Source organism: Anolis carolinensis, unplaced genomic scaffold (genome assembly GCF_035594765.1).
Source record: "Anolis carolinensis isolate JA03-04 unplaced genomic scaffold, rAnoCar3.1.pri scaffold_10, whole genome shotgun sequence".
Classification (NCBI taxonomy): domain Eukaryota; kingdom Metazoa; phylum Chordata; class Lepidosauria; order Squamata; family Dactyloidae; genus Anolis; species Anolis carolinensis.
The window spans coordinates 21,548,179-21,560,340 of NW_026943821.1; the positions used below are offsets into that span (position 1 = coordinate 21,548,179).

The following is a 12,162-nucleotide window of genomic DNA, read 5'->3' on the forward strand; positions in this document are numbered from 1 at the left end:
ATTAGTAAAGAATAATATTCTGACTTTTCTTGTTGGCTAGAAACCAAGTGTTGAAGAGGGGAAAAGGTGGGGTCCACTAACTCCCTTAATCTCTGGATCCTTCTGTGATCATCATCATTTACTTGAGCGAAGATTAATGGGGATTGGGCTGTTAGTCCCATTTAAGATGCGTTGAAAATGGGTTCACACGAGAATACCTCTGGCTATTGTACTTTTCATTTAATTGGTTCATTTTCGACGTCTCCGCTCTGAGTCACACAGATACAGAACGGGATCCCCTATTTTTTGACACCGCCCTTGAGGCTCAACTGCCTTAATCTTGCCTTGGCAGAGAGAGACTTGTTTCACTCTTTTGAAGAAGAACATAAAGAGCGTTGAAAGGTGTTTCCCGTGAGGTGGAGATTACACTCTTTGAGGATCCTTCTTAATGGTTTTCTTCTTTCTTCCTGGGGCTTTTTTATACACACACCCAAAGACACTTTCCACAAAATGAACCTGCCTTGGAGCAAAATGCAAGGAGTTTGCATGGAAAATTTTGGGTGCACTGTGCAAAAAAAAAAAATCATTCTTGTTATGTGCAAAACTTTTCCGTGGATTTTTCGCAAAATAAGGCCGGAAATATGAAAATTTTCATCCCATGAATGGAAAATATTTTATTGTAGACAATATTATTTATTCCCAGCTAGATGTTGATAACAACTCAACTTAAGGTCTGTGATGTGAAAAAAGAAGCATTTCATCCTTACCTTCTTTATACAGTAGAGTCTCACTTATCCAAGCCTCACTTATCCAAGCCTCTGGATTATCCAAGCCATTTTTGAAGTCAATGTTTTCAATATATTGTGATATTTTGGTGCTAAATTCGTAAATACAGCAATTATAACATAACATTACTGCATATTGAACTACTTTTTCTGTCAAATTTGTTGTATAACATGATGTTTTGGTGCTTAATTTGTAAAATCATAACCTAATTTGATGTTTAATAGGCTTTTCCTTAATCCCTCCTTATTATCCAAGATATTCGCTTATCCAAGCTTCTGCCAGCCCATTTAGCTTGGATAAGTGAGACTCTACTGTAGTACCAAACTGTATTAATTCTACCGTGTAGATGCACTCTTTGACTCCAGAGTCATGCAACCAGGCAATACTCAAGCAAAACTGACTGAAATTTACTCTCCTACGCAACCATTAAAGGTTCACATCAAGTTCCCTTCCATTTTCAAGGCTAAAGTCCTTGTAAAACTATGGCTCCCACAATCCCATAGCATTGAGCCATGGCATTTAAAGTAGTTCTAAACTGTATTCATTCTACCGTGTAGATGCACTCTTTGACTCCAGAGTCATGCAACTACACAATACGCAAGCAACACCGAATGAAATTTACTCTTCTACACAAACATTAAATGTACACATTGAGTTTTCTTCAGTTTTCCTACTGATGGATGGAAATGGTGGATGATGGGCATCATAGTTGCATAGTAAAGCATACGCTGCTTCCCAACCCTCTCCGCCCCATACGTTCAGGTTCCTGGAAGGAACCCCTTCCCGTTTCTCCTCCCATACATTTATCAGTGCAAATGTTTCCGAGGCTTTCGGAAAACAGGCCTTGCTGGCCGGCGCTCAACATCTCTCCAAGCAACACAAACCGCTGTGCTTGGCACGGAACCAGAGTTGTAGGATTGATTTTTTACACTTCAAAATACATCCACAGCAGAGAGAGGCTGACGTTGAGCCAACAATTTATTGCACACCGAGAGGCATTCAGTGCAGAGAGGGGAATCGAAGGGTTTGTTTGCAGTTTACCAATCATTATTTTAAGGGAGTTATTTCTTTTAGAAAGCCTGTCCAAGTGCTGCACCATTAGGCGAAGCAATGATATGCATATATTTTGAGGAAGAGCGGTGAATCCATGAATAAGATCTCCCTTTTTTTGCTGAGGGTAGGGACTTTTGGGGGGTCATGAGGAAATGTCAGAGGCATCACCAAAGACCACCAGAAAACACATATTTCTGGTGGTCTTAGGAACCCCTTTGGCAGAGAAAGCTAGAATTTCTAGAAGAAAGAGAATTTCTTTATATCTTTATCTTTATACATTTCCATTCTATATACTATATAACATTTGTATCTTATTTCTTATGGCTTGATCTCCAGATTGATTCGTGATATAGTTCTTTACCCTTGTCCAGCTTTCTTCCATTTCTCTCATTCTATTTTCATTAGTTTATAAAACACTAGCTGTGCCCGGCCACACGTTACTGTGAAGTATGGTGGTATGGGAAATAAAGTATTGAGCAATTGGTGGTAGTTAAGATAAAGGGTAAAGGTTTTCCCCTGACATTAAGTCCATTATAAATGGGTTATATAGCTATGTGGAAGGGCATTGAGTCTACACTGCCATATAATCCAGTTAAAATCAGATAATCTGTATTTTATAGGCAATGTGGAAGAGGTCTAAGTGAGGCCTAACTCTGCCTGTCCCCTGGGCTGAGTGGGTTGCTAGGAGACCAAGTGGGCGGAGCTTAGCAATTGGATAAAAACAATTCTTCCTCTCCCTCTAATTAGGACTTTATTTTTGTTTTCTTTTTGTTGTATGAACGTAGAGGCATGGATGAGGGGCTGTGCTGCCAAGTTTAGTGTTTCTGGAATGTGTAGTTTTGTTGTTTTGTCCTAGGCCGAAATTTCATTACCCTTTTATATAGATTTAATTTCACATTCATAATTTCAAATTCCATTTTCTCCACCATATATTGATACCATTTATTTACTGTCCATTTTGGTAGTTAAAGTGACATCAAACTACTTTAACTCTTCAGTGTAGATCAAGCATGGGAAAACTTTGGCCTTCCAGGTGTTTTGGACTTCAACTCCCACAATTCCTAACAGCCTACCGGCTTACTCCCAGCCCCAGAAAATATTGTGATAAATTCACCGTAAGGTTGTCGTAGGTCAGAAATGGCTTCAAGGAATACAACAAACAACAACAATGGTATCTCTTGCCTGCTGACTATTTTCCTAGAGTCGTGGAAGAGAAGAAGAGGGATATATTTCCTTTTGAAACTTTTGCAGACTTGGTGAAAGTAGGCTTGAACTGTGAGGTCAGTCTGGGAAACAGGACTTCACTGTTTTATATCTCGTTAGTCTAATTAGGCATCATTGCCGGAGTTCCTGAGCCCAGCGTCTCCAACGGCAGGAAAGGTCGAACTCAGTTCAAGCTAAATGTGGAGTTAGCATCCAAATGTATTAGTAAGAATCAAGGGCGGGAAGCATCTGGGAGGTTACAATGTTCCTGCTCGCTCTTTCATACTTGTTTTTCATTGTTATGGACGAATTACAGAGAATCAAAACAAAGCCTAATATCTGGTGCAATTTCATAGAAATGGGCAGAACTTGGAAAAGTGTCCTTCGAGATTATAGCTCCCAGAATGGCCCCACCGGCTCTTTTGGGAGCTACAAGGTTTATTATTATTATTATTATTATTATTATTATTATTATTATTATTATTATTTTACCACTAGCTGTGCCCGGCCACACGTTGCTGTGGCGTAGTGTGATGGTTAGGATCCCTCTGTTTAGGAAACAGCCTGCCTTTGAAGCTGCAAGGCTGTTCAGTGCTATTCAAGTTGGTAAGCAATTGGAGGTTTTCTGTTATTTGGACTTTATTTTTCTAGGTTTTTTGATTGAAAGACATAGATTGAATGACTATGTCTTTTGTGGCCAAATTTGGTGTGATTTAGTTCAGTGGTTTTGTTGTTTACTCCATGGGAAAAACACACATTCCATTATATATATATATATATATATATATATATATATATATATATGGATATAGATATATTGTATTACTGTGTTTTTAATTTGTTTATTTTATCTGTTTGATGATGTTGTTTTATATGCTTTTAATTTTGTTCATGTTTCTATTCTTTGGGCTTGGCCCAATGTTAGCCGTCCCGAGTCCCTTCGGGGAGATGGAGGCAGGATAGAAAAATAAAGTATTATTATTGTTGTTGTTGTTGTTGTTGTTGTTGTTGTTATTATTATTATTTTCTGCATGGCAGGGGACTGGACTACATGGCCCATGTCTTCTCCTCCAACTCTATGTTCAACATTTCTGCTTTTGTTTCAGGGTGACCCGGGCGGACCCCCAGGTCCCAAAGGAGAGAAGGTAAGGCGAAACCTGCCCTTGATCTCCAACAGATTGTGTTTGTTGTATTATTTTTATACACGGTCTCACTTAATGAAGAGCTTTTGTGTCTGCTTTCTCTTTCCAGGGATGGTCTGGACCTCCAGGGCCTGGCGGTTCAACCGGGAAGCCAGTAAGTACCATAGACAAGGAATGAAATTGGGAAGGACTCAGAGATGTAGCTATCAAAGAGGGGGGCAAAATGAGAGCACCCCCACAAAAGAGAATCCTCTCAACAGGATAGTAACACATCCTGGCATCCCCTGGGCAACATCTCTGTCTACAGCCAATTTTCTCACACCAGAAACGACTTGTAGTATGTTCTCAAGTCACTTCTGACAACGATTAAAAAATTGTGGAAGGAACTTGCCAAACCACCATTGAGTCTTCCTTGCATAAGAAAACCCTTAAATTTTTCAATTAGAAAAATTGAATGAAAATTGGTGGGCCCAGAATAAAACAGGAAAACAAATAACGCAATTTGAGGACTTAATAATAAAAGCATTAAAAAGAGACAATAACAAGAAAATAAAAGGAAAAACAAGTAAAACATATAAAATACTAATCAAAGACATAGGAAAAAAGAAAAGATTAACATTAAGAGAATCATGGGAGGAGGAACTAGGAACAAAGATAACGGAAAAAGAATGAGAGAAGATATGGAAAACAAGACAATTAAAAAATGTCAATTAGAATAAAATAAAATTATTATAAACTAATTTGGAAATGGTATTTAACACCGAGAAGGTTAAACATTACGAATAAGAAAAATAATGAAAAATTCTGGCGGGGGTGCCAGGAAATTGGAACCTAAATGCATATGTGGTGGAACTGTAAACATGTAAAAGATTTTTGGGAATTGGCTATAAGGGAAATAGAAAATATTATGAATATAAAACTTAGAAGGAATCCAGTGGAAATATTACTTTAATTAAAAAAGAGGATGAGATAGATAAGAGGGGAAAAATTATTAACAGCAGCTAGATTACTAATTGCAAAATATTGGAAAGGAGAAATGAAAATACAAATTAATGAATGGTATAAAGAAGTTTGGAAAATGGCACTGAATGACAAACTAACATCAAATTTAAAAGTAAAGAAGGAATTATGGGGGGAAATGACTTTGAAAGTATTTGGAGAAAATTTCTAGAAAAATTATTGGAAAAAGAAGACGGGAATGTATATTATATATTACATGTAATATTACTAATAATACTACAATATATTGATATAGTACAATATAGTAATTTATTGCCAGTATTGTGCTATGCTAATAATATAATATTGTATGTAAATTTAATTTCGGGATATAAATGTATTAAATAAATAAATAAATTTACCTCCAAATGAAGAATTGAACTTTTGGTGGGACTTCAGAAGAAGAAATGGCTCTGGAGAAGGGGAGCACGGGGATGAATGTAAATAAAAGAGGGGAAATGTATAGAATATGTTTATATAACTGTAACTTTTTCTCAAATAATAATTTTTTTAAAAGTGAAAAAAAAGAAAACCCTTAAATTTCTGAGATCATCATAAGTCGACAGGCAACTTGAAGGCAAGATTGATGGGTTAACTGATTGATAAATATTGGTGGATTGATTAATTCAATTGAATTGTCTATCTTTCTTTCTAGGGAAAACCAGGAGTTCCTGGCTTTAAAGGAGACAAGGTGAGGAAAAGCTAGAAGGGAAAAGTATGTTCTATGCATTACTTCTACTCCGTTATTTCCATCTTAACAACAAAATTTGGCCATTCTGCATTGGACAGAAATATCTATAGGACAACTTATTCATGCATAAGACACCAATGAGATTCTGGTCTTAAGGAATCATGTCAACACACAGCTATTTCTTTCAACAATTTGGTTTAAAGGAAGGTTGCAACTAAGGTCAACTTTGCTGCCATCACTTCTCTTTGGATTTCCTTTCTCGTCCTTGGAGATACTAATAATTCCTCTCCTCAGGGTGACCCGTGTGAGGTGTGTCCCACTATCCCTGAAGGACTTACCAATGTGGTCGGCCTCCCTGGGAAAACTGGACCCAAAGGAGAACCTGGGCCTCCAGGGAAACCTGGCAAAGTGGTGAGTCTCAACGTACCATGTGGATGCTTTGTCTTTGTGGGTCGTATTGGAGATGAGATGCCGCAAGAAGTAAACCTGGTGTGTTGTTGGAGGAACATCAGTTTTTTTAAAAAAATATTTTTTATTGATATTATCTCATATTTCATGTTGTGAGTATATTGCGTATTTAATACAAACATTCATACCTACACATCATTTATCTCTTATCACATTTCTCAATCATCTTCCCATCTATATTGTCTACTCACATATCTAATATATCATCATTCTATTCATTCTTTTTCCCCCTCCCCTCCCCCTCCCCTCTCCCACCCCACTCCCTTCCCCCCACCCCTACCCCATACCACAATTCCATTAGAAATTTAACTCCAACCATGAGCACAACTTTTCCCATTTCTGTACAATATTTACATTGGCTTCGCCTCTTTTTATCCAATCTGAATATATTGTCCATTTCTCTTTAACTTTCCTCATTTTATCTTCCTTCTTATCCTCAGAGGTTACATTTGCAATAATTTCTGATTGAACCTGGTCAAACAAATAATTATTCCAATTCACCATATTCCACTTTTTTTCATCTCTCCAGCCCCATGCTATTACTGCCTTCCCTGCAAGAATCATAGCTTTGAATAGATCTTGGTGTTTTACATTAATCTTATTGTTCCCTAATATCCCCATCAACATTCATTCCATGTTTACTTGGAGTGATATTCTGAATAATTCTTCTATTTTCCCCGTTATTTTTTCCCAAAATGATTTTACCCTTGGACATTCCCACCACATGTGGGCATACCATCCCTTGCTTACTCCACAATGCCAACCTGTTGAATTTTTGTCCCTGATCATATTTGCTAATTGTGCTGGGGTGCGGTACCATTTCCATATGAATTTCCTTTCCATTTCTTTGTACTTCTCGATTTTAATTTTTGTGGCCTCTCTTTTTAAGTTCTCTATTGTTTGTCTTGTAAGTACCTCCTCTTTTTGCCATCGGTCTTGTAATGTTCTTATGATATATTCCTCATCTTTGGTCATCGCTTTGTATATTACTCCCACCAGCCCTTTCTCTGAAGTCTGTGCTTTCTTAATTATGTGTTCCATCATACTCTCCTTAACTATACATTCTCCATATTTCCCTTGTTTCAGTTTATTATATAGTCCCAATATCTTAATCCAATTTTTATCTCCCATCTTATCTATTATTCTGTTTATGGGGATGGAGGAACATCAGTTGACCATAACTTTCTGATCCTTTGTTTTGGTTCTCCTTTGTGTCTCTTCTTCAGGAGAAGGGCGGAAGTCCAGGCCCCAAAGGCGACAGGGTAGGTGGTATCAAATATGTAACAAAGGAAGATCGAAATACAGTAGAGTCTCACTTATCCAAGCCTCGCTTATCCAAGCCTCTGGATAATCCAAGCCATTTTTGTAGTCAATGTTTTCAATATATCATGATATTTTGCTGCTAAAGTCATAAATACAGTAATTACAACATAACATTACTGCGTATTGAACTACTTCTTCTGCCAAATTTGTTGTAAAACATGATGTTTTGGTGCTTAATTTGTAAAACCATAACCTAATTTGATGTTTAATAGGCTTTTCCCTAATCCCTCCTTATTATCCAAGCTATTTGCTTATCCAAGCTTCTGCCGGCCTGATTAGCTTGGATAAGTGAGACTCTACTGTCGTAGCAAAGTTAAGAACTCGAAATCAGTGTTTGGATCTAGATCTGGGTCAATTCTAGCTCAAAAAGTGACACATATCATTGCTAGAAGATAAACTTTTATTGTGAAGGACCGAGACAGTACGTGTTCCTCAAATGTGGAAAACTATCACATTATTTATTTATTATTTATTTCTCACATTTATATCCCATCCTTCTCACCCGAAGGGACTCAGGGCGGCTTACAATAGTTGCAACAATTAGATGCCCATACAAACCAATATAAAACAGCACATAAAACAGTTAAAACTATTAAAAACATGAATTAAATATATATATTTCAAACATAAACATTACTTTAGCTCCGTGGTTCTCAACATGTGGTCCCCAGATGTTTTGGCCTTCAACTCCCAGAAATCCTAACAGCTGGTAAACCAGTTGTGATTTCTGAGAGTTGTAGGCCAAAACATCTGGAGACCCACAGGTTGAAAACCACTGCTTTAGCTGATGGACTTCAGCATTCTTATTGGTTATGGTTGCTAGACTGAAAACTGGGATGGTTCTTGTACATTTATGATTAGATGTCAGAAAGTGATAAGTTTTGGAGTAACAAGCAAGACCTGCTGAAATTCCCTCTTCTATAGGGCCATTAAGTCCCTTCGGAGAGATGGTGGAGGGATAGAAATTCTTCTTCTTCTTATTATTATTATTATTATTATTATTATTATTGACACAACTACATAGTATGACACAGCAAACAAGATAGATATGCTGGATTTCGTATCACAAAATCACAAGTCGAACACTTCCCAAGTGTCTAGGACTGTGTGATGTATTTTGGGATGATGCTTGCAGATCCCAGTAAGGTGGCCTTTTGCAGTTGACAGATAGTAATTTTGTCAATGTTTATTGTTTCCAAATGCCGGCTGAGATCTTTTTATGATATTATTATTTATCTATTTATTTATTTGTTTGTTTGTTTATTTGAAACACAACAAGATGAGTCCACAGTAGACACTCTGCTGGCTGTTGTATTGAATCACACGTCGGACACTTCCCAAGTGTCTAGGACTGTGTGATGTATCGGCAAATAATGTGTGCAGATCCCAGTAAGGTGGCCTTCTGTAGCTGGCAGGTGGTAATTTTGTCAGCACCGATTGTGTTTAAGTGCAGGCCAAGGTCTTTAGGCACTGCACCCAGTGTGCCGATCACCACTGGGACCACCTTGACAGGCTTGTGCCAGAATCTTTGTAGTTCAATCTTTAAATCCTCATATCGTGTCAGTTTTTCCAGTTGTTTCTCCTCAATCCTGCTGTCACCTGGGATTGCAACATCGACAATCCATACTTCTTCTTCTTCTTCTTCTTCTTCTTATTATTATTATTATTATTATTATTATTATTATTATGGCTAAAGGAACTGTCCCCAGTTTTTAGTTGGGCCGGGCTGTGGCGCAGACCGGGCCGGGCTGTGGTGCAGGCTGGTGAGCAGCCTGCTGCAATAAATCACTCTGACCATGAGGTCATGAGTTTGAGGCCAGCCCATGGCGGGGTGAGCACCCGTCAATTAAAAAATAAAAAATAGCCCCTGCTCGTTGCTGACCTAGCAACCCAAAAGATAGTTGCATCTATCAAGTAGGAAATAAGGTACCACTTATAAAGCGGGGAGGCAAATTTAACTAATTTACGACGTTGGAATGAGGAAGTGCCATCACAGTGGATGATAAAGCAGCTGCTCCCCCCTGTGGCCAGAATCAAACATTCCCTCAGAAGAAGGTTAAATTGCCTCTGTGTCTGTCTCTGTCTCGGTTCTATGTGTATATGGGCATTGAATGTTTGCCCTATATGTGTATAATGTGATCCGCCCTGAGTCCCTTTCGGGGTGAGAAGGGCGGAAAATAAATACTGTACATAAATAAATAAATAAACTGCCATAGCAAATTGTAGGCTCAGGCCCATCCCAAGACATATACTTGGCCCATCCTAGAGTTAAGAATTCAGATCCTAATGATAGGATAACAGGCTAACAAGATTGGGATGCCCTCCCTATCCATGGATGAGGCAACTAGCAGTTGTGTTCTCAAAGATATATAAGGCAAAAGAAGGCTGGATTGTACAGGTGCGATCCATCTGCTATTTTAATATCTATGCAAACAGTATGTACACAAGTTAGTAGAAGGATCTATATTGTCCTTTCCAATCCTCAGCTCCCTCTGTGTTATTGAATAGCCAGACCAATGTATAAACCATCTAGAAGAGCCTACCAAGACAACATAACTCTTCTTATGCCCATGCACAGCCCTTGGCACTTGGTCATGATGTTGGTTGATGCACTCACTTATAAGGAACATGCTTGCAATGCAAAAGCTCCAAGGGTCCAATCCCTGACATAGCCAATTTCTGGAAATGTTGGAGCCCTTTTGAGGATTTATTTTTCTCATTTTTTGCATCGGGAAAATAAAAGTAGAAATGGGATGGGATGGGTGGGGGAATGGAATGTATGCAACTCATTTTCAGATCAATGCCAAACAAGCAACACCTCGCTTTAGCAGCAAATCGTGCTTTGTTTATAACTTAGCCTATATGATTGCACAGTTTGCAGTACTTATGAGATTTATAAACACAACACCCTTGATTATGTGCAAAGAAAACTGTGAATACGGAGAAGTAAATATTAAACAATAAAACTATTGTCTATGATATCGCCAGATGGTTTTCCCATCTGGAAGGTCCATCACTCTCAACTTGAGGTGCCTTCAAGTGTGTTCCTCCTTTTTGATTCTCTGTTCTTTTCTCTTTCTATGTTTCAGGGCGATCCTGGAATCCAGGGGAACAAAGGAGAGAAGGTATATGGCTGTTCCTTACAATTGTCCTGTCTGTTATTTGTTTGGCTCTGAGTCACATTTGCATTGTTGTTCCCAATATTGTCTATGGCAGGGTTCCTCAAACTTTTTAAGCCAAGGGCCGGTCCATAATCCTTCAGACTGTTGAGGGGCCGGATTATCATTTGAAAATAAAATACAAACAAATTCCGATGCACACTGCACATGTCTTATTTAGTGCAAAAACAACAACAACAACAAGAACAAGAACAATGAAAGAACAATACATTATTTAAAAATAAAAACAATTTTAACCAACATACATTTATCAGGATTTCAATGGGAAGTGTGGCCCTGCTTCTGGCCAATGAGATAGTCAAGTTAATTAGGGTTGTTGTTGTTGTTGTTGTTGTTGTTGTTGTTGTTGTTGCTGGGTGCCTTCAAGTCATTTCAGACTTTGGGCGAGCCTAAGTCTAAAATTTATTTATTTATTATTTATTTATTTACTGCATTTATTTACTACATTTGTATCACACCCTTCTCACCCCAAAGTGGACTCAGAGTGGCTTACAAATTATATGTACATACATACAATATATTATATTATTAGCATAGAACAATATTAGCATTATATATTACTATATTGAACTGTACCACTATACTGTAATATTATATGTAATATAGAATATATAATTAATATTATTATATGGTATTATTATTAGTGTTATATTGTATTACATTATAATATTAATATCAATATTATATGTATATACAATATATTATATTATAAAACTGAGGGCGGGGGCCAGGTAAATGACCTCGGAGGGCCGCATCCGGCCCCTGGGCCTTAGTTTGGGGACCCTTGGTCTATGGAGTAGATCAAATATTTTTCATCATTGAGATTTCCAGATCTCCATAGCTCAAACCTTCCTCTCCAGGCCATGAAAAGTGCATGTTTTTTTCTTCATATTTTTATTTGATTTGCACATATTCTGCAACTATCATTGATGCTTAATATACCACACTTTTGACATTACCAGGATATATCCCTTGTAATATTACCGGGCCATCACAAAAGCTAATCCTTGTATCTCATCTTTTAAAAATTGAGCGCCTTTGATTAGAAACCTAGGGCAATGAGTTCAAATTATAGGAAAGGACATTCCACTTGAACATTATAACCGTAAGAAGAGCTGTTCATCAGTGGAACTCTCTGCCTCAAAGTGTGGTGGAGGCTTCTTCCTTGCGGGCCTTTAAGCAGAGCCTGGATGGCCATCTGTTGGGAGGGCTTTGATTTTGCTTTTCTTGCATGGCAGAAGGGAGTTGGACTGGATAGCCCATGTGCTCTTCCAACTCTATTATTCTACTATTCGATTGTTCTATTGTTTTGGGTTTTTTTTAGGCTTTCTGTATATAT

At 37.8% G+C, this 12,162-nt stretch overlaps 1 protein-coding gene across 1 annotated transcript in view; it reads left to right on the plus strand.

Moving 5' to 3' along the window:
* The window catches only part of col16a1 (collagen type XVI alpha 1 chain), a 167,914-nt gene that overhangs the window by 76,556 nt on the left and 79,196 nt on the right, over positions 1-12,162 (plus strand). Inside the window, exons 19-24 of the mRNA XM_062962528.1 lie at positions 4,128-4,166; positions 4,273-4,317; positions 5,818-5,853; positions 6,148-6,264; positions 7,548-7,583; positions 10,734-10,769. Coding sequence (XP_062818598.1) covers positions 4,128-4,166; positions 4,273-4,317; positions 5,818-5,853; positions 6,148-6,264; positions 7,548-7,583; positions 10,734-10,769 — 309 coding nt within the window. The remainder of the gene's footprint in view (positions 1-4,127; positions 4,167-4,272; positions 4,318-5,817; positions 5,854-6,147; positions 6,265-7,547; positions 7,584-10,733; positions 10,770-12,162) is intronic.